At 42.2% G+C, this 27,464-nt stretch overlaps 1 protein-coding gene across 1 annotated transcript; it reads right to left on the minus strand.

Annotated features, from left to right (window-relative positions):
* On the minus strand, window positions 1–27,377 carry fam163ba (family with sequence similarity 163 member B, genome duplicate a). The gene is made up of 3 exons (XM_035183970.2): window positions 26,281–27,377; window positions 6,233–6,348; window positions 1–3,157 (listed from the first exon to the last, which is right to left on the minus strand). The coding sequence occupies exons 2-3, from the start codon at window positions 6,323–6,325 to the stop codon at window positions 2,720–2,722; spliced, it is 531 nt and encodes a 176-aa protein (XP_035039861.1). The 5' UTR covers window positions 6,326–6,348; window positions 26,281–27,377; the 3' UTR covers window positions 1–2,719.
* Window positions 27,378–27,464: the final 87 nt, after the last annotated feature.

Genomic DNA, 27,464 nt, shown 5'->3' on the forward strand with positions numbered 1-27,464 from the left:
TGAGAAGGATTTTCACAACATTTTATTAGCAACAATGTGTCCGTTAGTTATACATTAGAAACAAGGAACATTTCTGCTGTACTGTACTGAGTCTGAAAAACCAGCTGGCTCATAAAATAAAGCGAGTAATTCAAATACTTTAAGGTAAAAGCAACACTGCATTTGAATATACACTAGTAAACATAATGATAATGATAATAATAATAATATTTCTCTAGTAATTCATTATGGCACTACAATTCCTGTGCAACTGTCACATAGTTTCAGTTTCAAAAATAAGAAAAGCATAGCATTGACAAACTAATGTGTGTGTGTGTGTGTGTGTGTGTGTGTGTGTGTGTGTGTGTGTGTGTGTGTGTGTGTGTGTGTGTGTGTGTGTGTGTGTGTGTGTGTGTGTGTGTGTGTGTGTGTGTATTGTGTTGTAGTGTATTTGCAGGAAAGCACATGTCACAAGAGGAAAAACTAAAAAACAAAGTCAGTTACTGTTTCACTCTTTGGGAAAATAAATGAGAATGATTTTTGATGAAATCAACAGATAGACAGAGAGAGAGAGAGAGAGAGAGAGAGAGAGAGAGAGAGAGAGGATTAACCATCCATTTGGGCAGCGCCGTGAGGGGGGGAGGGGGGTATCGAAGAAGGGACAATCAATCAGCTTCAAACTCCTCACACAGCCACCAGTAAATCATTTCATTCATTAAATGTGTGTCTATAAAACTAAGCCGCTGCTCCTCCAGTCAGAATATCAGCACCCCAGTCCAAAATAAAACAATCCCAAGAAGACAGAGGAGCAAAAGCAAGTACTCCTAAGTCCAACGCGTCGAGAGAGCGACTGCAGTGTATGTTATGGCCTGTTAAATATTTATACATGTGTCTTTAAAGGTGAATGAATCTTTAGCCCATGAACCCAGACAGCAACAAATCAGCGACATCACAAGGATTTGCAGTCCACAAACTGATCCATCAGTGGAGAACGATAATGGATTTAGAAGTGTTGCCATAAAAAGACCTGTTTGCGTCTGAGTGACACCCACAGCTTGAACCTGTGTTACAGCATTAATCAGGGAAATAAACATTTACAACCTTGTTGAAAACCGACTCAGAGTTTCTCCTATCCGCTGTTTGGGACATTCTTTGCATTGAAAGGGATTTTATATGAATTTAGGGTAAAGTGGCACATGTTCCCCTATTTCAACCAAAGTGAACCTGGTGCCAGTTTGCTTTTCCACGGGCTCGAACCATTTCATCTCCGATTACCCAGCGACACTAGCGGTGACTTCAAGCATCAACATTGACAATGGCGGATGACAGGGTCTCTTTTCAAGTGTTAGTCGTGGCTTTGCAAACGTACATTGGCATCTGAACATGACTGGTCCATAGTTAGAAATATCTAATCTTCTTTGCTGACTATACAGAACGCAAGCTCAGTTGGATTTTTCTTTAAATGGTCGTTGCAATGTGTTCGTTGGTCTTATTGGTCACAATAATCCCACCCCAGTCTTTCTTCTTGTGTTGGAACTAAATTTGAGAGCTGGTTCTCTGGCTGTCTAAACACAAAGAACTAGTTCCAGATTACGTAATCCCGAATCATCCCTTGAACCACCCTTTTTGGAAAAGGGGTTCTAGAAACCTTACCTCACGATTTTACGCTTTATGATAGATGTTTAAAATGTTATTGCAACCCACCACTGGGTTCATAGCGGTGACAGATTGGGTTTAATGGTATGGGATAAATATAACAATCAATCAAGTCACACACACACACAGACACGCAGCACACACGCATGCAGGCACGCTCACACATACGCACACAAATACAAGAGCCCAGCCCCCTTTGGCACCTATCATCCACCCTGCCTGTAAAAACACTGAGGTCTTTCTCTAATTAAGTGTACGATATTGTTTACACACTCAGTGTTGTTAGCAGGCGCTCAGAGAAACCAGCCTCTCGTCAAACCGGAGACCTCAATGACAGGATGTGGAAAACAAGCCGGGTTTTTTTTACATCTTCTGTGAGCCCTTTACATGTATGTCTTAAAATATTATGGCCTTAAGTTGGATCCATCTAAAATGTCTGTGGGTGGCAGCTAAAACACGACATCCCCCCCTCCCCTCTGTTCTCTAGTCCTTCCACTGGTGGCGAGTTATACTTTATAATCTCAATAATCTGTGGATGGAGGAAGAGACAGATCATCCCAATAGAAAAGGAAAACACTGGACTTCTCCTAATCATATTGTGTTTGTAGCAGCTATGGCAGAGAGTAAATCCCTGCCAATCAGGTCATTTTGACTTAGAGGGAGTCTCTCTGTCTTTCAGGCCACGGGTAGAGAAGGCTGGGGGAAGTAGGGCGACGCAAATATACTCAAATCTCAAAAGTAATTCCATTCTTTTTCAAAAAATAAAAAGAAGAAATATTCAAAACAAGTTCATGTTATTGATAATTTTACATTTTTAATTCAACAAATACTCTTAAGTCTATATTGGTCCAAGTGTAAGGTCCTGGACCGGAGCATAGTACCTTTAAAAATGCAATCCTGAGAGCCATCTGAGTCCTCCATTCTGCAAGAGGCGACCAGGAGAATGAGACCAGACTACATCACACAATAGAAGACTGGACTAAACTGGTCAAGATGACGAAAAAACAAAGTCTGACTCAAGCCCAGTCCATCCTAGGCCTTTACGAGCCATTTAAACATGAACTTCACGCCAAGTTCCAAGCAGCTACACATCAGTGCTGATGCTGCAGCTGCGTGCGAACATGTCCCTCATGGTGACAGACCGGGCGAGGTTTGGTTTGCGATAGTTTGAAATGTTCACAGGCACTGGCAGGTCCAGCTCCTGCTGCTGGACGCTGCGGTAGCTGATCCGGTCGCCTCCGTTCCTCAACCCATCTGGTTGGTGGTGGATCTGTGGCTGAGGGGGCTGGAGGTAGAAAGGCTGCTCATAGTGTGTACAGGATGGACAGAAGGTCTGTGAGCGAGTCAGTTTCCTGGCCAGCGGAGGGGTGGAGAACAGGGCGGGGCCATTGGGGATGGAGGAGGCAGCGGCCGTCGCCGCCACAATGTTATGATTGGAGTGGACCGGTGGTAGGCGGGACGTAACGGCAAAGTCGGGCTCCTCCTCCTCCGACTCCGACTCTTCCTTCTTACAGCAATAATACTGATGTTGAGAGATGGAGGAAAAGTGATGGGGACCAAAGACGAAGGGATAGGAAGGGTGGCAAAAGTATCAAATGATGTAAAATGTAAAAGGGAGACGAGGAAATGGGCGTAAACAGAAAAAAGACAGAACATTAGTTATTATAAGATCATAGCAGCAATAGAGCAAAATAAATGCTTTGCCAAATTAGTTTGAAGTCGCGCTCTGGCCAACATTCAGTATAGAGTGGTTATATAATTTATAATTATCGAAAGACAGAAACAACTTGTTACATTCATTATAAAATAAATAAAAAGTATACACATTTATGAGCAATGTCACACAACGACAATTGTCTACGATTCACACTCTATGGACATTGGAGCAAATTGACCGTTCGAGGAGATGATGTCTCTGATCTTTTGTCCATTTCCTCATGAGTTGTGCAGCCACATGTTCATATTTGTCACTTTAGTAAATCCTCAACAAGTTCTGCTCATTTTTCAGTATGGAGAACTAGTGTTTGCTATTTCTGGTCCACAGACTGTAGCTTTCAAATCTATTGCTGGCATCCTCCCAATTCATTGGAAGCCATACTATGTGAATCACGTTTTATTGCACTGTGAAATATAAGAATCTCATGAACTTCAATCAGCTCTAAGTGGAGAGGATCGTATATGGTAATTTACCCTTCAGCAAAGTTAGCTTCCAGTTGAGCTCACTAAAATGCACTTTTATATAAAGTGCTTTACAATTTGCTTCTGACTCACTTGCTCTCTACCCACTCCCCATACATATCGAAATACCACTCATACACCTGGCATCATCGGGAGAAGTTTAAAGTTCAGTGTGTGCTCAAGGACACTTAAGACAGGAGGAGCCAGGGATTGAATCAGCAGCTCTGTGATTAGTGGAGGAGCTGAGCCACTGTTTCAATCAGTTTTTAAATAAAGATAACAAATTAAAATTACGTGACATCTTTACAGACAGATTTTTAAGCCAATATATTCATATAAGTGCACACACATAAGCGATAATGGTGGTAGCAACACCCTAATAACAACTTTATGCCCCATTAATTAAATTTGGCTGAATAAAATATACTCTGAAAGTATGTAATGTTTCCTATGAGATAAGTTGATTTGGAGCAAGGCTTTTAAAAAATACTCCAAGGAGACTTTTTTAAACTCCGAGTGTGAGCACGAAATCAGACTTCTTTGAAATTATTATTACGCTCCCTCAGGGAAAAGAGATGTATTTTTCATGTCCCTCGACTAAGAGAGAAACTGATGCAATTCCTGGCAGTTGGCTGTCGAGAGTCCGAAAGCTGAAGAAATAAGTGTTTAATGACTCCCAGTTGTCCAAATGAGGAGCTCGGCTACATGGTAACAAGATTAAACTGCTCTCACTCGTATTTTCTGTACCTTGACATTCAGGATTAAAACTGATTTATTTTCTGTCGACTGTGCACATGTAGCGTACAGGTGTGAAAGTGCCTTTTGGATTTAAAACTTGTGATAACAGCAATCAGCTCTGCTGGCAAATGCATCTGACCCTGAGACAAGGGCAGAGGTGGTTAGTTTCTCTGTTGTTCAGTGATATCAGACAACTTAGTTCTGAGTGGTTGGAAGGCATTATCACTGTAGGGTTTGTTACTAGCACCTTAGCACACTTATAACTACAGCTACACACGCAGTTTTGAAGTCAAGGTTGAACGTGCGATATGTCACCTTTAAGGGTCTCTCACTCAAAACAATGACAAAAGCAACATGGGATAAAATGGATAGGAAGCAATTAAAATGCGACCAAAATTAAAAGTCTTGTTATTTTGCTAATAAGTGAGTGTTCGAGATGCTGGTAGGTGCATTTTATCGTTATTTTACACAGCAATGTTACAATTGTGAGTGTGGCTTCAATGTTTTCATCAAACTCTTCTCCACAAAGCAAATATGCATAATATCCAAAATGTTAAATAGGCACAATTATGAAATTGACTCAAATGTAATATGTGTAGTTTCAGTTGTGACTCATTCAGTTTGATTGTAAATGCTGAATTGCCGTCAAAGCAGCTGAAGGAATAAGTTCAGTGTAACGAGTAAAATAACAATGGTAAAATAGAAACAAACCAATGTATTGGATCAGTTATTCACAGAGTGAAGTAATGCTCCCTGTGGTGTTATTATTGTGATATGCAGTTTCTCAAGCATAAAACAGTTGTTCTTTTCACCTAATTTCATGTTTTATTATTTTATTCTGACACGGAGGACCTGGTCCAGACTGGGTATCTGAATACATACAAAATCTTTCCACTGTGCGATTTTCTCAGGAGGAGATGAAACATAAGTCTTCAACACAAACTAGTTTGAGACAAGGATCAAAGACAGGATTTGCTCAAATTTAAGACGACGGGGTAAAGAGGCCTGGGTGATACTGGCTGATGAAAGCCGAGTGTTCATTTTTCTGCCTACTGGTGTGAAATGAGAGTATTGGAAGTTATTTTACTGAGGGTAGATATGGTTTGTATTCCTCACTGCGCTGTAGCAATTTTGGACAGTTTCTTTTCTTCCAGCTGTAGAATAGATGATTTATGTCTTCATGTTCCAGTTAGGATTTTTCGCTACAGTTTGATGACCAGAAGGCTCAAGTCAAAAAGACGAGGATCAAGAACTGCTGATGTAGGTTGAGTTTACGCTTGATTTCTGCAAATGCTACTATATGAATGGCCATGCCCTCCGTAGGGATGGTCAGGCCTACCACTGAGGTCCAGACTGTAATATCTCAACCACACTTGGATGGATCACCATGAAATTTGGTTCAGACATTAAATTTTTCTTTAGGATGAATTGAAATTACTTTACAAACCATCATAAGGTCAGAACTCCACTTACTGCAATACTTTGATAAATGACACAATACACGCAGAAAGAGATCCTCTCATCTTTTGTAGATTTAAAAGCAGGTTAAATCCATACAGTTATTTAACACAATACTGTGACTGTCAAGACAGTGCAGAACTGAGGGGGATTCATTTTCTACAATTCGGTAAACTTAAAGACCCAATGGGTGGAAGATTGGCGGAATGCAGCGGTGCCTCACCTGCAGCCTGCAGTAGCACAGTACTGCGATGATAAGGAGTAATATAACCGTAGCAAGAATTCCACCAGTGATGACCACTGTCCCGGCTGTCATTCGAATGGCTCTCCATCAACACCCTGCAGAGAGCAAGAGGAGGGATGGATGGAGGAGAGGGTCAGAGAGGTTCAGAGTGAAGAGGAGGGAAGGGAGCGAGTGAAAGGAGAAATGAAGGAGAAGAAAGCACAATTCATCAGTACAGTGGCTTTATTAAGTAGATTATAACTGGGTGTCATCTCCGTGGTGCTTATTGAATTATCCAGCAGTTAGGAGACATGTAATTGAATCATCCCGCAAATGCTGCGCTTAATATAGATGAGATCTCAGACAGGAAAACATAGAAAGTGTAAGAGAGGGAGGGAATCAGCATTCAACAGCAGAGCGGCAATTAAGATGAGCTGCAGAAATGACAGGGGAGCAGAGAGGTAAAATAAATGGTTTGGGGGCGTGAGGGGAGCTGAAGTGAGCCAGCAGGAAGTGGAGATGAGCAGAGCATTATGTAGAGCAAGAGGTTTGATCAATGATATGAGGAGACAAAGTGATGGAGACGCTGGCGTGAGACAGATGAGCAGAGGTGAAATGTAAACAGGGGGTACATGGAAATGGGGAGGAGTGGATGAGAAAAAGATAAAGATGGAATGATGACAAAGGAAACAAGGGTGATTGAGTGACAGTTTAAAAGACCACGAAAGAGAAGATAGAGATGGAATAATATCTTGACTAAAATATGACTAAAAGGTCAGAATGTAGCAGAGTTTAAAATATCAAATACTTGGATGATAGCTTCTTAACAAATCAGCTCTTAAACATTTTCTTTATAGGGGGATTAGAACCGAATGGCAACGAAAAGAACCGGAGGAGAGTGCTCTTTGCCTCGCTCTTCCTCTCTCTCTGACCGTCTGTCACAGTCAGACTGAGGAATCCTACATCTGTGACTTTACTGTCTATGGCGGGGCAGCAGGAGACCATCCCCCTAATAACTAGAAATACCAATCTTTGGATGTAGCCTCCACCAACCAAGGTAGTTTCAGATCATGTGAGGTCACCCTGACCTTTGACCATCACCCACCCAAATTCTAGTTGAAAACATGATCAGGAAAGATGACCGATCAATAATATCATCACATTCCATTAAGTTTAGGTCAAAGGGATATCTTGACTAAGTGTTTCTGAATATTCCTCTTGGTTCCATCAGTTCATCTTTGATTTAAAGTGAACATTTGTACCAAGTTTGAATATATTTCCTGATCTTGTGATATGATGTCCACAAGAACCTAAGTTCACCTTTGATCCCCTACGGCCAGAATCCAATCGCTTCTTCTTTGAGTCTAATTGCATGTTTTTTACCACGTTTGAAGAAATTACCGTAAGGTATTCCGGACATGATGCGTTCACAAAACCACAAACATGGTTCATAAGGTCCCAGTGACCTTGACCTTTGACCACCAAATTCCATTCACTTCATGTGTGAGTGCAAAAATAAACATTTGAACCAAATGTGAAGAAATTCCATTGAGGCGTTCTTCATATATACCAATAATGCGACGGATGGATGGACAGACAGGATATACAACCAGAAAACAAAATGCCTCCGGCCACAGGCTGTATGTATACCCAGATGGTGACAGAAGATCAGGGGCAGTTTACGAGACACTGGAGAGAAATCCTGGGTCACTAGTTTCACTTTTATACCTGATGCATCTACTGAACACAGCCAATATGTCAATATCAATGCATCTATGTATCAAGTCGGTGAAAGTCTGAGGACGCTCCTGAAGGAGCTTTCACAGTCACAATGAAACAGCATTTTAAGAGCTCCGCTTCCTTAATCAGATTCCTCTCCTAACGAAACAGGGATCATTTAAAAGTCTAGACTGAGCTGATATCAGATGAAGGAGAGAAAAAAACAATCATGATTGGATTAATGCTTTGATTCAACAATGAGCAGAAAGAAAGGGAAATCAGACACAGTATTAATATAAGGTTACAGTGCAAAGCAGACACAGAGAGACCATGAGCCTCATTGCATTAATCAGCTGGAAACATTCAACAGGGCAGCTGAGGGTGACCTGTGACCTCTGACCTTTAATCAGAGGTCATGACAAAGACAAATGGAGATGATGACGGTGAGACTCAAGCTCCGTTTCATAAAGCTCTGGTGAACTACAGTATCTATCTTGTCTCATGTGATTGTACGCTCCTATTTAATTGCTTATATTCCAATAGTTATATGTTATATTTACATTTATATGTAATTTAATTCCGGATAACGTGACGTAGCTGTGGGTTAAGCATGTGTCCGTTTTGCATGAAAACAAAAACCCGAACCTTTGCCGTCTTAATGTAAAAGATAAACTGTTTTCCTCCATTCAGGAAGTTGACATTTGTTGTGTGAACACTTGTCGAATCTTTGGCACACTATGACGACTATGGTTTAATGCTGCAGTACACCATAAGAACATTTGCAGCTGTGTGATTGACTAGAGGAGTGAACTGACCTCATTCTCGGTTTATTATATCAATGCTTCCCTTTAATTGCCTCTTTTCAGTCTCTGCAGCAGCTGGATTACCGTGAGCGCCCAGAGGCTTTCAAATATTCATTCTGCTCTCGTAAGTAATGTACAGTTTAATCACAAAACATTGTAATAGCATTGAAATTGTCAAAAGCAAGTCCTTAATTTGAGCATGAAGCAGGGAAAGTGCCAGTGTGTGTCCATCAACGATTCATTCAACTAATACTGACAGACACCGGTTAAACAGGAAGACCACCCTAAATCCTCAGTGGTTCGACATCACTGTACTGTACATGGTGAAGAGCTGAGAGAGAGATATTCAGCTTGTTTTTATGATAAACTAGAACTTTTCACTCAGTCGAGCACACACCTCCGCCACGGCCCAACTGTCCTTTACATTCTGCACCTGAGCCAACATTTTAACTCCGTCCTAGTTGTAAAACCACTGGAGATACATACAAACTGTTGATTCCCTACTGAATCCACATTATCTCAGCAACACGTTGGTGGTAGTTACAGGTTTTTAGCCCTATTTGTTACTGGAGTGGCTGCAAAAAGCCTGCGCTTCCTGATGAACTTACATTTGCATCAGCTAAATCCACATTATCATTTGGATCCACCGCAGTTGCACAGACTTAAAGATATTAAATAATATACCTGATATTTGCCATCAAGATCCTCTAATTAATCCCTGGGAAATCAGTGAAAATTAAAAAAGCACCCTATCTCTCAATGATTAAGAAAGTAATAAAACATTCATAGATCTGCCCCTTGATTTGGATCAACCCCCACATTTTATTGGTTCTTTCTTGGCCTGTGTCCCATCCTTCCACAAAGTTTGGTGGAAATCCATTTAGCAGCTTTTGCATAATCTTGCTTACAAACAAACAAACAAACAAACAAACAAACATGTCAACCAACGAACATACAATACAATACAAAAACTGCACCATTGAATTGTGCTTTCCAAAGCTTTACTTGTATTTCACACCTTTCATTTGATTCCATGTGACCTCTACTTCATATAAATTCACATTACATATATTCTAAGACAGTATCTCACAGTAGTTATGAACTGTATGACAATGATACATGTGTTTCAAAATATTAAGGTTAAGAGTTGAGATGAATCTGTAAAACTACACTGCTTGTTTCATGCAGGCATAAATAAATGAATTCAATGATTTCCATATTAAACACCAAACAAAACCATGACTATGTAAAAAGCATGAGGGAAATATTGGAGAAAAAAATAGAAACAGCTTTAAGGCCAAAACGCTCTGTTCTATGTTGTTCCTTTCTTTTGATGCTATTTTAATGGGAAACAGTATTTTCCCCCTCATGCATATAAAGGAACACTATTTGTCTTGTCGGGCCTTCCTGCCTTGTTACCTGACATATCTCATTATAGTGGAACAGACACTGATTTAAAAAACAAAGCAAAAACAAAACAAACAAAAAGTTGTCACTCCAGGTAAAGTATATTTAGGGGAAGCCTGCAGATATTTGACAGATGTGGGTACAGACCTTTTCCCTTCACTACATCCTCAATATGGAAGTGTCACAGGGAGCCACACAGTCACACTGCATTGTGGATAAAATTGTGACTGAAAACCAAAAAATAGGGCCAGAGGGCTCGTTGCTAAGCCGTGTTCCATTGGTCTGAGCCATTATCAGCACTGAGCACACAGCAGTGTGGGCCCGTGTTGTCAAGGTCTATCTCAGCGGTGACACGGACACACCCTGAAATAGAAATGCTGAAGAGACATCAGACTGCCACAGTCATCACACAGAATATGAAGCATTCTGGGGTAAATAAAAATGAGCTGTCACATTATTTTCTGCTTATTCACCAAACATGCTACAGTGACTTTGTTCCTATTGCCAGGGCTCTCCATCAGCCTCCTCCCATTGACTTTACTGTAGGACAGAGAGTGCACTGTTTAACACATGACTGACAGCTCTGACCTTTTCACCCTGAGAAAAAACCCTTGGGTCACTTGTCTGAACCACATTAGCTCTCATTCTGATATTCCTCTCCAGAGACGCTCTCTATACAGTTAGAATGGATCAGACGCTCTCTACGGTAGATGTTTGTCCAGTCGACAAACACGAGGCGACTTCTCCTCCCTCAAGCTGTAATGCAGCCGGACTCTAATCCAATCTGCAGGCCACACAGTCCACCAACCAAATCAATAGCAAGGAAAAACACAGGACAGAGCATTTTGGCCTTTAAGGCGTCGAGTTAAACCGAAGAGGCAAATGTGGTGAAAAGGGAAAAACAAGTATGAATTCTGAAGAACGTTGCACGACCTCCTTTAAGGCAGTTACTGAAAAGTCTTTACTAATTGCTCGTGTCGGATCTTTATTAATTACTGATAATGTGTGAATTCATAACGATGAGTCTAAAGATACAATAATCAATACTTTTATAAAAACAATAGATTAAGTGAAACGTGAAATAGCTTAAGAGAAAAGTCAGTCAAGCTTTTATCTATTTCAGTCATTGACCGTATGTAAAGATGGAAGACACGACTTCTCCCTCAAAGTGAAGCAAGAGCTCGATAGCATCTGGTGGTTAACTACTGTAAAGGCCATGAACCCGCCACCTCCAAGTTAGTGGATGGGACATGCACCCAACTTAAAAAGGAGGTTTCTATCATTATGGGTCTCACACTGACGTTTAGACAAGTGCTCATTTTTCCTGTCAGTTTGGTTTTAATTCGTTATTTGATGCAACAGAAACGGAGCGAAACGTCATGATTGACAGCTGAGACTATTTGGGCTTCATTTCGGTACAGTGGGAGGAAGTGGAGACGAGTCGTCCATCTTTATTTATAGCGCATTGGTTTCCGCTCATTGTTGGGATTGTATGGTTCATCTACACTGTTGTTTCTCACTTTCAGCGCTGCTGCTCCCCTGTTTGCTTACAGAGTTTTATAAGGTGATTATATGTCAGTGTTGTATTTACAGATTGTTCCAATGCCCCCAAGTCACGAATAAATCTATAATTTCTACTTTTAAAACACACATACACACACACATACAAATATTTCACAGAGATACTCAGTGTCCTCAGATTGTTATTAACTAAAGGCAGAGTCACATTGTGCATGAAAATGGATTGGTGACATTTTTTCTGTTTTATAAATAACACTTCACATAATGAATGGAACAGCCAATGAGTCAGTTTCTCCCTGCGTGTGGGTTTCATCAGCTTGTTTCCTGTGGAGGTATTGAGCTGGTTCTGTTGAGAAAAGAAAAACACGATACCTAACCTCTGACCCTTCTCTAATGGTACACATTACGTGTAGCACACACACACACACACACAAACACACACACACACACGATGCAGGGATAAATTTCACGGTAGATTAATATTAAGCATATTTAGGACGTCTGTGTATTTGAAAAACAAACAAACATGAACCCTCTCAAAATCTTGACAAGCGCACAAACACTAAAATGATCATAAGCGGTGATACGGGAAAAGTCATTACTCATGTGCACACACACCCTGTCTTAGCCATCGTCAAATACACACACACACATGCATGCAGCATTAGTCATTGTGCAGGGCAGGCATGCAGCGTGTGTCTCTTGGGGCTCCCTTAATCAGATCAGTGTCTGAGGGATGTGTTGCAGCAAGGCGACGAACAGTGTTAATTATTTAACCGCAAACACAAACACGCAAATGCACTGTGAAATAGTACAGGGGGGGGGAAAGTTGTCTGCTCAGCTCCTTTTGCTGGTATTCGTCCGCCGGAATGACAAGTGGCTTCGGAGCGAAAGGAAGAGCAGCAGTGTGGGCACACGCACAAACACTCACAAACACTCACATGAAATAATTTTTGTCCTCGCTAACATGCTCAGACAGTGGGCTTTAGAATAAATTGCCACGCTTTGATAGAACATGGCAGGGATCACAGCAGAGGTCCTGCTAGGAATAATGGCTGTTGACAGGCTTTCAGTTCAGTGGGGGAGAAGTACACAGTAGGTGGCGGATTCCAGTCATACACAAGAGACAATAACATGCCCGCAGACTGTAGCGTCAAAGAGTGACTGCAAACACACGCACACACACACACACACACACACACACACACACACACACACACACACACACACACACACACACACACACACAGACATAGAAAACTCAGTGCACACACAAACGGTCCAAAATATTAGCTTTTGTTTAAAAGTGAATGGCGTCCTCGATGCCAGGAGTTTGTTTTCAAGCCTCAGCCTTTGGTAACTGAGCTCTAATCGGATAAGCAGAAGATACAAAGACCAATGCTTCATCAGGTACAGCTTTTCTCTACACCCTCTGATTAACTGTGCAATCAGTGAGTATTCAATGAGCTTTTGCCAAAGCTTAACAGTTTCTATCATTTCATCAAAAGAAATTAAAGTGAATTCAAATTTGCATAATGCAACATTAATCCTATTCATCACTCTCTAAATACTTATGTGTGATGTGCATCACGAAGATGATGATCGACTTTGCACATGTAATAATTTTAGTTTCTTTGGAGCACAGTTTGTCCTGGTTTGATATGTTTGTTACACTGTAGCTGGGAAGTTGTGGGGGCTGAGAGTTAGTCGACGTAATGATTTCATTTTAAAGGTCCAGTGTGTTGCATTTCACCACATCTGGCTGTAAAGTTGCACATTGCACCCGATTCCTCACATGATTAAAAGAGAAATACTTTATTATAAAAACTGTTCCATTGTTCAAATATGACCTGAAAAAATGTTTAGAGTAAACGTTTTGCCTTGCAGTTGCTGCAGCCCCCTCAGTGACCCTTACTTCCAGCGTCCTTGAAAGAGTTTGGTTTTTGGTAACTTCATTTTCATGCTGATGCTAAGATGAGATGATCGATACCTTGCTTATGTCTAATGTGTGGTAGGTGTGGAGATACAGAGCCAGGAATCAAATAGGTCATAGCTCAGCACCAGAGCCTGTTTTTCTCTACAACACAGCAGCTCACTAATTAACAAACAGATTTTAATATAAAACTGCAATTTCAAATTCTAGAGAGATATTTATCGACCATGTATCATTAGTCTGTCCAGGGATTTTCTGGCAACCTTGCTGTGATGACAGCAGGAAATCACTTCACCCTGCTGCTTTGTTTTGGCAGAAACTATTTACAGCACGTATCTGTCCTAAACTGACAATCTGACATTCACCCCCACAGCACGCCACCGCTGGCCAGCTGTGCAGAGGGGAGAAGAGGTAGGCTGGGCTGGAACATCTGTCTCTTGCTCTATCATTACTATTTATATCACCTTTTTGCAACACCCTAAAGTCCTCCTCCTGGAGATTGTCTGAAAATATGTGTCATCCCCTAACTTTAACGATATCACTCCTCCTCCTCCGACTCTATGATGTGAAGCGTTCCATTCCGCCCTCACCTGATAAAAAACGATAACTCCATGAAAATGAGCTCGTACAAGCAGAACTATTGACTACAATAAAGTCCTCATGAACCCACCTCTCCCCCACTAATGCACTGAAGTACACACTCTTTCTTAGATAAGCTTACAAATTCCTCGTTAAGCCTTGTCACAATATTATCCCGTGCGGATGCACCGACCCTGACGACGGCATCACTTGATTCTCCCTCTCAGGCTGTCGGCTCACCTTGTTCCTGCATAAAATTTCACTACACTCACAATTTTTTTTACCGAACTGCTGTTTTCTTTGTGTCCCTGCACCGCCTCCAAGAACAATGGCAACAAACAACTATATGGCCTCCGGTCTGTAACCTTGAAATGAAATGACCAACTGTGAACATCCCCAACTCTGACCTTGAATCAGGTGCCTGAAATCACAATGGCCGTCAGGGGAGGATTAGGGTTGTGGCTGAAGAAAAGATAGGAGCTGGTTTTCTGTGGTAGACATTGCCAGCCAGGAATAGGTTTCATCCTTCTCATGTGTCCTAGCAACGTTAGCAATGTTTCTGTAATTAGAGCCCCTCTGTGAACAATATATCATAAAAATGGCTCTGGGCTAGTGTGGATATAGCACCACGAGGACATTTGAAAAAACCTTAACGGTGACCCAGGGGTCCTCATTTAATTATACAGCTCACTAAATGTCTCTCATCCATCTGAATGACCTTGTCTGGCTGTCCCTCCAGTTCAAATTGCACTGATGTAAGACGCACCGCTGTAACTTTATCAACATGCTTCGCGTGCACTGGAAGCAAAGGGTGACAACTTCTGTTTGTCAGCCACCTACGCAATGTACTTTATTTTTTAAGCTTTACGCAACAGTCTCAATAAAATTGTATGAATATTTTGGGAATTGATCATGTAACATAATCATGTACATATTGGATTTAAACACTACAAGTAACAGAAAATATGGATGCAGGGGAAATGGATGGTCCTGCAGCCACAACAGTCAAATACTGAAAACTTCAAACAGACAAATTTGCCAAAAACTACGAAAAACCACACAGCAAATATTCAGTTGATTCAAGAATGGGAAATGATTTATTTCTTGAATTTTGCAGACAGCAAGACACATTTTAAATGTAAATCTACAGTTACTTCTGTAAAAACCATCCAGATTCAGATATTCTATCCCTATTAACAATAGATAAAAATGTCTAATCATTATGTAACAACATGTCAACAGTCAACATGGAACTATTGGAGATAGCTTTCATATTTCGGAAAGACATACAACAGGACATGGATTGTTAGATATTGTAAGTGTTGATGCTGCTAGTGAAAATCACAGGGTGAGGTTGCATCACTGCTCATGTAACAGCTTTCATCATGTCAGTGTAAAAGAAGGAGCGGTGTCATGTGACAACAAAAAGCCTAAATCGAGTTTCATTTATCCGTCAGTTTCCCAAAAATATCTCTTTCCCTCTGAATGGTTTAAGGAAAATGAACTTTCACTTTGAAATCATTTCAAAATAATTGCATTTAATCACATTTTGTCAGTCTTTCACTTCACTTCCTGCTCCGCCCCTCTGCCAGGCTGTGCTCTACCCTCTGCTGTGCAAATAATACCACTGGTCTGTGTTCGACAGCCTATAATCTCGGCTCCAGCAGCTGCAGCAGAGTTGTAGTTGGCACAGAGATATTGCATTTCTCTGAACGTCCCCTGCCAATGGACTGAAGAGCAGCTCCAGGACCTGATGCAAGGTGGTAAACAAGGGTTCTCGGTGCATTTCAACTATTGTCAAGGAGTTGAAGGGCAAATCCAGGCTTTTCTAGAGGCATTTACTGCAATGTCTTATTCTTCACTTAATCATAAGCAACTTTAATCAGTTGACACAATAAGCCTGTTTCACAGAGCACGCAGATTAGTCCCAGACACTGGAAGGAGCCATGTCAGTTAATAGGAATCTGGATTCATAAACAAACCCTCACAATAAACTCAAGCAACAAACAAGGCCACAATGAAAACGGCTGCAGCTGCTGTAATCTCAGGTATTCACCCCACCTAGGTCTGTGTACAGTATCTCACTGATTCCCTCCACCATGATTCAACATGCTCACTCAGCCGCTGATGAGGCATGACTACCGCCAGCCGAGCAGGGCAGACTGTAAGACCTACATCCAGCAGTCGACTGCAGAGGCAGGATGATGGCTCCATATCAGCTCAGCGGGTCAAGCAGCGATTACAAAATAAGATGCTGTTTAATGAGATTGCATTTTCGCTATCCATGCATACTTTATTTTCTTGGTCACATCCACATGTTGGATATGCATCATCAGTGACATGTTCTGCCCCACGGACGACAATTTAATGAACCAGGGAGTCTTATGTCTCTATATAGAGTCTGTGCATTTCTTCTTTTGTCTCTTTTTCTTCTCGATTACATGCTGAGAACAGAAATTGAGAAAATATACAAAAGCACCCACATCCAATCTTGATAATCACTGGCTGCTGGACAGAAGTGACAGCCTACACCAGTTAATGCTCATACGGTAAAACTTATTTATTCAACCTCCTGGGTGGGTAACGTTTTCAGACCCTAAGCATCCTCTGCTCCTCTAATGCATTTCACCCAGGAGTGTGGAATGGCCTCTATGCCCCAGTGGGTCTAAAGAAGGGCCTGTGCCCAAAACAAAATAAATACGTTTATGGGAGCATTAACTCGAGAGTGAACATTGATCCAACCCTAAAGTGCCTCAACTGAGAATCATCATCGTCTTGCGTCATCATTATTAAAATACTCTCTGTAAATAACCCTGACAGAAGCTTACCTTAATATTACAGAATGTTTGTGTGTATATATCTGTGTTTGATGAACAAGTCTTTTTGATGCAAGTGTGTATATTTTTGTCCGTGTGAAGACATGATCGTAATTTCACATGAGCGGAAAAGACAATATTTGTTACTGCGAGGCAAACTATCATCCAGTGGGTCTGTTTTTATGTCTCACTCTCACACACACACACTCACACTCACACACACTATCTCCAGTCTCTGCACAGGAATAAACTGCTGTTTATGACAGAATATCAATTGAGACTGAATTTATGCAAACTCTCTGCGCTCTGTTCTTACTGTGCTATTTCTCTGAATAATAACAATAACATTAATGAAACAACAGAGAAACCAAATCTCAGCACGTTCCATAATCTCAGGTGTGTGTGTGTGTGTATGGTGTGCAGCAAGCTGTCTATCCAGTCTATCCAAATGCTGCCTGCAACTGTTTCACTCTTATTTGTCTGTGTATTGTGTAAACTATTCTATTCTATTCTAACTATGAACAGGATGAATCTATAATATGTCCAGATTCTCCCTGCAATTGGTTCAATCTTGTTTGTGTGTGCATAGTGTGCACTAATATGTGAGTATTCTATTCTATTCTAGTCTATTCTAGTCTATTCTATTCTATTCTATTCTATCTCAGTATAACTCTATCTGATAACACTGGCTCCTGCCTTTAGATGGTTCACTCCTGGTTTATAAGTTTGCCGTCAGTCACTTCTGCTCCTGAGGAATCGCGGTGACAGAGGAGACAGTTTGTTGTGACACTCGGAGCTCGGAGCTCCGTAAAGAGCTCGCGATGTGAAAAACGTTAGCCATGCAAACACAAGGAGCGGATAATACTGTGCTGAGTCTCCTTCTGTGACAGGTTAATATATTACTGCAGAACACTCAAAAGTTTAATCATATGTATGTAAGGACACACACACACACACACACACACACACACACACACACACACACACACACACACACACACACACACACACACACACACACACACACACAGCCCTTCCCTCTGGCTACATGCTCTGTTCAGGGTAATACGCTGGCCCTCAAATAAATTTAATTCCTTTTCCTCTTCCTGGATTAGATAAGACACCAATAAATTACATTTGCTCCTTGACACTTGACAATGGGATCGTTCCAATTTTAGACTTTTTCCTTTTCTTTGCTTTCTCTCCCCAAGCAACAGCGAGGTATATATAGGCCCATATATAATGTTAGCCCTGGGTTGGGGAGTGGTTGGGTCTAGAGTTGGACTACATGTCAGCAGTTGCATGATTTTGTACCTTTTCAGTGTTCATGTTATCTGCACATATCAAACATCTCTGCTTTCCTTCAGAGTTCTTCCCACCTCCCCCTGTTCTCCAAGTTTGGAGTCTGCCAACTCAGAAAAAGCATCAATCCGCAGGAAGTCAATTCACACATCACAGGTAATGGTGGGTTTCAATTCTGTCTTGTTTGTTGCATGTAAACCATCTGCTGCTTACTGCTGTCATGCATGGTCACCCCTGGTGTGTGATTGGCTGCCAACAGAACATGTGGGTGTAGGAAACCAGCATTTAAAAATACATTTATGGCGACATTACTGCGCTTTGAATCTCATCGAATTCATCCTTGAATGACGTTACGTCAACACAGAAAGTATTTTCATGATTTTGATCTTTTCTCTAAAATCAGTTCTTTGTGAGTGAGAAGAAAAGTGTCTGCGTCCGTGTCACCTGTGCATTCGAGAGGAGAGACGAGGGATGAAAGAGAGGCGGGTTGTTTTTGCAGACTGTGTGAATGCAAAGTCCTGAGCTGATGCTAAGTCAAGGACGTGTAACCTGACCAGCCATTAAATCCTCATACTGCATAATGGCTATTTCATCTCATGTTTAATCTAAATGTGTGCATTAAAATGCACCATACAGCGCCTGAAGGATAAGAAGGTTGCACACACACACACACACACACACACACACCTGAAGAGACCACAGTAAATGTAGTGAAACAAGAGGTGGTGTAGTGAAGGTCACGTCGTATTATGGCATCCTAACCTGGTTATGACAGCGCTCACTGCTACTTAACCCCAGCTGCTGCTCCTCATGCACCATCTGACAAAGCATATGGTTTGTGGGCAGGAGAGGAGGAGGAGGAGGAGGAGGAGGAGGAGGAGGAGGAGAGGAGAGGAGAGGAGGAGGAGGAGGAAGAGAAGAGAAGAGAAGAGAAGAGAAGAGAAGAGAAGAGAAGAGTGTCAGAGACCTACGTAGAAAGTTGTGTTTATGTATTTTTATATATAAATAAGGGGGAATGTGCAATTTAGTCTAAATTGCAGTATCTTGTCTGTGTGTATTTGTGTACACTGTAACAATATCTATTAAATTATATATATAATATTCAAAAAGTCTGCCAGCCAGAGTTGCCAAACACTGTCAAATTACAGTAAAAATTATAATTTATATTCATAAATTATAGTAGTTATTCTAAAGAAATAGAATGTATATTTTGGTATTTTTACATAGAATTCAAAGAAATTTAACATTAAATACCATTTGAAAAATTCTTTAAATAAATCTGAATCATGAATGTATGGATTATAACTCATAATTTATTGTTATTATTTTTAATTTAAGTAATTTACTTTATTGTTTTAGTGCATTCACAATTAATTTAGGGAAAAAAGTTAATATAGTAAATTTCTGTTGAGACACTTCTTCCCTTTACTTTGCTGTCTTTCTCTCCCCCTCTGCTCTCCCCCACTCTCTCTGTCTGTACAGCTGATGCACGCTGTCCTGAGGAGCGCAGACAGACATCACTTTGAGCGGCAGTGCCACTCACGAGCGGAGACAAGCGCCTCGGACACGGAGACGGATCAATCCCAGTGCGCGTCACTTTGCATATCAAAGCAGAGTTTGTCAAGCAAACACGAGATTCACAAGAAGTAACTCGAGTCAGAGGAGTCTCAGGAGAGTCAGAGGTCACTACGTATCTGAGGCACTGATGAAATCATCACACAGCTGTGGCTGCAACAAAATGCCATCCATCCATGCGTCCGTCCATCCATCCATCCATCCATCCATCCATCCATCCATCCATCCATCCATCCATCCATCCATCCATCCATCCATTCATCCATCCATGCATTTATCCATCCATCCATCCATCCATCCATCCACAGACATGGGAAAAACAGGCAAACACACACATCAGACCGAGTCCCCTCTTGCTGTGAGGTGACCGTGCTAACCACTACACCACCATGTCACCCAACCCCCCCACACAAAATCATTATCATAACTTAGTGTTGCAAATGATTACATTGCAGTTCCTCAATATTTGCTCTATTGCCCGGTCAGCGTCATATCTGTGAAACCAGATGTAGGACATGGAGTTCAGCCTGCGTGTCGGTGACCTGGTTGTGGCAGGTGTGTGACAGAAGGTGCATCATGCAGCCAAACGACACTAGATCTGCAGGACACAGATGTGAGTTCCTGCGCATTGAACATCTGGTTTCAATGTTTGTCACGGTTAAATTGGGTGTTGCTGTTGTGTTCATGTGCTTGTGTTTGGAAAGAAAAAACCTGCACCATTTTTTTGGATGAAAATCTACTCATGCAAAGCTCCAATGTGAGAATTTGCCCCCCTGCAGGGAAGAGGTCGAACTTTATGTCCATGAGTGTAAGTGACAGAGACAATCAGAGAGAGACTATAAAACATCCGATGCAGAGTGTTTCTAACATGTTCTTAATAGTCATCTCTTGGCATTTGCCTATCGCATATGTCTGTGCCTCTGAAGGTCAAAAGGTCCCTGCAGGAGCAGCATCGGATTCGTACGATTAAACCATACACAACAAGCAAGAGCCATAGAGGAGAGGGTCAAGATGGAAAGAAACAGAACGGAGGAGCGTGATAAGCGATTGTGGGCAGGGGAGAAAAAGCTGAGGGCAAGAAAAGACAGAGAGAGAGAGAGAAAATAGAGAAATAAGTGATGAACAAAGAAGGAGAAAAGGCTGCAGAGATCAACTTTGAGAGGATGGGAGGGCTGATGAAATGTATGGATAATTGATGGGAATGTGTTAAAAGCTCAAGGCAGGTGGTTGCTCGGCTGTTAGTGCTAATGGTCAGCGCTCGAGAGGCCGTGTGTGTGTGTGTGTTTGTGTGTAAAAGTACCAATGGGTCTTCAGTTACTATGGCGACGGGGCTGCTACAGACCGACATTGCACCACGGCCTTCTTTCAGTTTTTTCCGAGTGGGCGGTTTTACGCTCATAAGTTCTGCTCTGATTGTACTTGAACAAACTTTTCACCCGGCTCGCTCACAGTATGCTAATGTGGACGCTGATGGAAGCGAAGCAGAGTGCAGCCGGGCAGAGCTGCAGGGACGCATAATAAGATACGATGCTTCACAACCAGTGGAATTTATGAATGAAATATCCCTCATCTCGTGTGCACGCTTGTTGTGATCAACTCTTGTGGCAGCGAGTCACGACCTTGCTGAGCCGCCTCGTCCTCAGTCCTATTGATTCATCACTTTCCAAAAAGGAGCATGTTGGCGTTTGCAATTTCTCTTAAGTCTCAGATTTAACGTTTCACAGCTAAACTCGGTGAAGGAGTTTTTGGAATGAGAAAAGCCCCGAAGCATCTTTAAAATAGGTTACACTTACAGATGTAATGCAAAGTGTAAACTGAGCCGCGTGCCGTCTGGCTTTATGCTACAAATGCACACATTACATTTTCATAATATACAGTGGGTTTTATTTTTGAAGCCTAAGCCGTCAGTCCAACTAAGTTTTAATATCTCAGAATCATGTTATAATTACTGAATTACTCACGATATCCATTACAAACACCAGATACTCTGCAGTTTCTATCTCTAGGATCAACATTGTGAACGTACAGGTTTTCACTGTAATGGGTGATTGTGACTGACAATTCAACACTTTCACTTTGAATCAATTCAATTCAATTTAATTAGTATAGGGCCAAATCACAACATTTGTAATTGTAGAGGAACCCAACATTCCCACAACTGGAGCAATGACAAAAAAACTAAAAACTTCCTTTTCAATCAATCATTCAAATTCTATTTGTATAGCCCATATTCACAAATCACAATTTGTCTTTATAGGGATTAACAAGGTGCGGAATCCTCTGTTCTTAACCCTCAACAAGAGTAAACTACAAAAATAAAATATTAACAGGGGAAACAAACGTAGAAACCTCAGAGAGAGAAACATGAGAGGGATCCCAGTCCCAGGACGGACAGAAGTGCAATAAATGCCGCATGTAACTGAACACATCAACAACATAACAGGGAGAAACCTGGACCATCTGCCTCGACTGGTCGGGGTAAGAGGAGAAACTTAACCTAGACCAACTGTGGGTTTGATTACAGCCTGACTGCTCGTATTACTTGGCCAGCGATGCATTCATGCTGTGCCTGCTGAGTGGGGAAAAACTGTTTATGTGTTTATGGTGCATAGGGCTAGTTCAAACCTTTTAGTCACATCAAATAAACAGTGTAAATTACCTAGTTTTGCAGTGAAATGTATTTGTGGCTGTTTGTGATCAACCAGCAGGGTTAGGGTTGTGCAGGTCCTGTAAAATTAGCTGAATCATTCATGAATCCTGATGAAACAAATAGGCCTGTTTAAGGGACTGATATTCATGAGGGTGTACATTTTGGTGCAGATCCAAATAAAAATCCAGATTTCAATGTGGTTTCATAAAGGGACCTTTTAGCAGAGGAACTATTTCTGAGTTTTATTGTGATGTGACTGCCAGCCATTCTGCCAATTACAAATCAGGGGCTGACACAAACTTTTCTCCACTGTGATGCTTTTAATAATTATTTCAACAATGAGACATGAATGCAGCATAATTGCGCAGAGTCACTCTGTCTTCAGATCACTGCAATTAAGCTGCTGAGTTTTAATAACTCTAGGAATGATGGAAAAAACTAATAAAAAACCATGACATGTACTTTGGGAAAGAGAATGACACAGAAAATGAAGGCTTCTATTTCCCATAACTAATACAATTATTGGCACTATTCAGATCACGTGTGCATGCAAATGAATTCAGGAAGGACACGCAGGGAGGAAGCGTTTTCTCTGCTGATGTTTCTCCTCAGCCTCTTCCTGTTCTCCGTCCCCACCTCCCCTCGCCTCCCTCGCCTCCCTTCTACTCCTTGGAATGAGATTCAGTTTTTTACAATCACTCACTGGGATGAGGCCAGCTGACCAACCGGCTTGTGCACACGCATGCATGTGAACGTGTGGGTGTGCTGGTCACGTTGGTGTCTGCGCGGGAACCCCTCTGTGCATGAGCATGATGTGTGAGCATGTCAGGGTGTAGCTGCGAGGGGAGAGCGGTGCCGGGGGAGGGGAGAGGAAGGGAGGAACGGGTGGTGACTGTTTAACATGATCAGTGAGCGGCCATATTCCCTTCCCCCCCCCCCCAGCCTCAATCCATCCACTCTTCCTCGCTGCTCTTTATCTCGACCACAGTGGATTTATCAGGATGCCGGCTCCCAAATGTGCATTTTAAAGGTAATTAAGCTAATATGTGAGTACACTTTAAAGGCCCAGGAAAAAAAGAGAAGTCGATATGCTGCCTCAGTAATTGCATTCACTCTTGACTATTCCGCCACTGTTCAAACCTTCCCTCCCTCCTCCTCCTCTTCTCCATCCCTATCTCCCTGTTATATATGCACCTTTCCTCGTCTTTCTTCATCATCCATCTGTCTTTGAATTTTGCTTTTACATCCTACTCATCTGCCCGTCCTTCAACTCTCCCTCTCTCTCCTACTGTAGCAGCAGCAAACAGGCCAGTAACACACAGTCACTCGGAGTCACGCTCCGAGGGGGTCTTGAGTGTGTGGTTTTGTGTGTGTGTGTGCGTATTTTGTGTGCACGCAGGAGTATGACTGATCTCCCAGGGGGGCAAGGTTGTTGCAAGTGTCACTGAGGAAGTCGTCATGGGAACACAGGCCCCTCCTTCTTCTTTCATTGTTGTAGGCCCTGTGTGTCTATGTGTGTGTGTGTGTGTGTGTGTGTCTGTATGTATAAGAGACCACAACATGAATTTAGTTCCAGTTATCCTCCACATACCAGCATTAGATCACATTGTCTTTGGCTATAGGTAATAGGATATGTGATGGTTACAGCAGATACAGCAGAGAGCTCCTATGTGTCATTCTGAGTTCAGTCTTCTTTCCCTCTCATATACTGAAGGATGTTAATCATCTAAGAAACACCCTGCTCCTCCACAAGCCTCCAAAGCCTTTATATAAAGCTCTGCTGCACGGATTAACAGGATTCTTCTCAAAGATGTTCGCTCACTGTGGCTGACGACAGTGGAGCGCTGCACATCATCCCTCAGGTGTTTAGTTGGGTGGAGATACGGTGACGGTTGTCAGTGACCCCCTTATGACCTGTGTGACGACATGTGACTGAAAACCATTTTTCCGACGTGAGACATGTGCAGATTAGACGCGTTCGGGAAAGAGGAACAATCACGTGGGGGGTCGTACCTTGGTAGAGCATGAAGGAGGCGGGACATGACGTATAAATGCCACTGCAGAAATCACATGTTTTTGTTTAGAGCAAGTCGACACTGTAGCTCTTGAATCTCATTGTATTTCCAAGTTTACTATTTCGTCTGCGTCCTCTACGTGTATGGCACCTCTTGTTAATCCTGACATATTTGTATTCTCTTTGTTTTTTTCAGTTTTATGTCCGACACCTTTAGAAACGTCATCAACGCGCCCACTTGGCTGCATTTTCATTCTGTATGTGGTGACAATGATTTGGGGAACCTGCTAAGATTTCATTTCCAATTTAGGTGCATGAGGAAGAGGCGAAGCATTTTAGGGTAAAGAGACACAAGAGATTACGATGGAGAATCAATAACTCCAGATCACTTCTGCTGATACACAAGCACAGAAGAGATTAATGAATATTCTTCCTCCTTGGATAGTTTAAGCTCAACCGAGGATGAACTGAGGATGAACTGAGGATGAACTTTGGATTGTCGAGCAGCACAATGGGGATTTGATTCTCTAGTAGGATACTGAATTACTTTTTCTCAAACCAACTAATTGCCAATTTGGGCAACAGGAAATAGTGCATCTAGCAAATATCCAAGAGTTTTAATGTCGATCCCTCCACTATTTACCCCAAATACCTCCGTAAGAGTGAGACATAACAATTTCCAATCACCTTTATGACACATAAAGCACAGAGGTGAGGAGTAGTCATCCCTACATGTAAAATACGAGTCACATGTTGAGCATTTCTTTCTATGTTCACAGTGTGGGGTTCATTTTTCGACAGCCCCTGATCCTAAAGTTCTTTAAGTTCCCCTGACAAAACTATTTCTCTCATCAAATCTAAAAAACTGTCGCTACAATTTAATCTTCCCGGCTCCACTTAATGTCTTTATATTTTAGCAGTTACTTCATCCCAGCTACCCAGTAGGGAGTATATTCCACTACTAAAGCATCTTGTCATTCTAACTGGATTTAGTGGGAGGTTTTAGTGATGCACAGCCTTAACACTGCTTGAGAAGCATTTCTACCCGGCCTAAAAATATCCAGAGCCAACAGTTTGGACGTGACCGTGGCTAACAGTTGGTGACAGTAGCTGTGGCTCACGAGCCATGCTGTTTTGTCAGCATGTGGTGAGCCGGGCCAGCCAGCAGGTCTGTCGTACGGAGGCACTGAACCTCTCCCTCGCATTTTTACCTCTCTCTCTCTCTCTCTCTCTCTCTCTCTCTCTCTCTCTCTCTCTCTCTCTCCTTCTGCCTGTCTGTGTTTCTGTAGCCGCTAAATACAACTGCTCTATCTTAACCATGTTTTACTTAATGCTTCTAGAAACACGCTCTCATGTATATGGTGCTGAGAGTTGAGCTATGATCAATTATACATGTTGTGGGTGAAATAGGGAGAAGAAAGAAGATTCCTGTGGAGCTGGAGTGTAGTGCTCTCCATGGTGCTGAAATGAAAAAGTCTATCTATCTATCTATCTATCTATCTATCTATCTATCTATCTATCTATCTATCTATCTATCTATCTATCTATCATTTTCCAACATGCAGCCAACTTCTTCTGACCCCCACCGCTGCATGAATGACTTGACAAGCAGATGCCTCTGATTTGCTCCAATTTAAGCATAATTAAATTTAAAAATCCAACATATGGACAGGTGCATGCAGCAGAAGACAAACCCCTCTGTGTTTCTCAAAGGGCTGAGGAGTCTTACCTTCAGAGATAAGAGGAATTCATTCGTGTCACATCGAAGGTGATGGGGGCTCCTCGGAGCTCAGGTCCCGACCTCTGCTGCTTCTCAGCCCCTGAGTAAGGAGACTAATGGAACAGGAAGAAGTCCCCAGTGTTTGGTAATGTAATCAGCAAAACACTGATTTCAATGTGGGTGCAGGAAAAGCCTCGAACAACTGATCCTTTCCAGTAGTTGGTTCAAAAAAACCAAAAGCAGATGAGTCCTTAAAGCAAAATCCCCTCGTTAATGCTGCTTGTTTCTACTTTTCCAAACACACTCTTGTCATTCACATGCAAAACAATCTCATGTCCGATTCCATACTCGCAGAGAGAGAGAAGTGGAAAACTCTCCCAAAACGAGCTCCAATTACGGAGAGCAGAAATAAAGCTGATTTCTGGGAGAGGTCTTTTTTTTTTGCAGCCTGCAGCCACGCACACGCAGTTGCATCCAGCGCTTGTCTGGAGTTGTTTGAACAGTATAGAGACTGGTTTACCAACGCTGGCCGCAAAATAAAGCACTCCTACGCAAACACCATCATCAGCATCATCATCGTGAGCAGCCTCAGCAGCGCGTGTGTTGGAGGAGGAGACGCAACTCTCGACATCTCCATTTCAACAACCAGTTTTGCCACCGTCCGAGGAAGAGGAGGAGGAGGAGGAGTAGGAGGAGGAGGAGGTCAGATATTTGCTGTGGAGCTGCTCCAGGTCCCGGATTTTTTACTTGCACGCTCCTCTTTCTAACCTTTTTTCGTTACCTAGGCTATCTCCTCCCTCTCCTCTATGTTTCGCTCATCGCGTCCCATCTCTGTCGATAAAAACCGACCTGCCCAGATGCTCCAAAGTGCTCGCAGCTGCTGCCGAGTCCCACAGAATAAAGCCTATAGCTTATCTCTGGCAGGAAGGGCTGTTGTTGTTGCTGGAGCTCCGTGTAATTGTTGATTTCTGCAGAGCGACGTCCGGCGCTGCATGCACGCGCGCAGAGGCGAGTGAAATGCGCTTTCGATCCAGAGGTGGCTCCTCCGAGTGCCTCCGGAGCCAGTGAGTGAACGCAGCCTGGAGAGTGCAGCCTGGGAGATGGCGCTTTAGTCACAGAGACAGATTGGCTATGGGTGCGGGAGAGAGGAGACAAGAGAGAGAGAGAGAGATAGCGAGAGAGAGAGGGAGAGA

Source organism: Hippoglossus stenolepis, chromosome 18, assembly GCF_022539355.2.
Source record: "Hippoglossus stenolepis isolate QCI-W04-F060 chromosome 18, HSTE1.2, whole genome shotgun sequence".
In the NCBI taxonomy this organism is placed as follows: Eukaryota; Metazoa; Chordata; class Actinopteri; order Pleuronectiformes; family Pleuronectidae; genus Hippoglossus; species Hippoglossus stenolepis.

Coding starts and splice junctions, on each gene's coding strand:
- fam163ba (XM_035183970.2), bottom strand. CDS start 6,325: ATGACAGCCGGGACAGTGGTCATCACTGGTGGAATTCTTGCTACGGTT. Junction 3,158..6,232: donor TGTGCTACTGCAGGCTGCAG/GTGAGGCACCGC, acceptor TCTCAACATCAG/TATTATTGCTGTAAGAAGGA.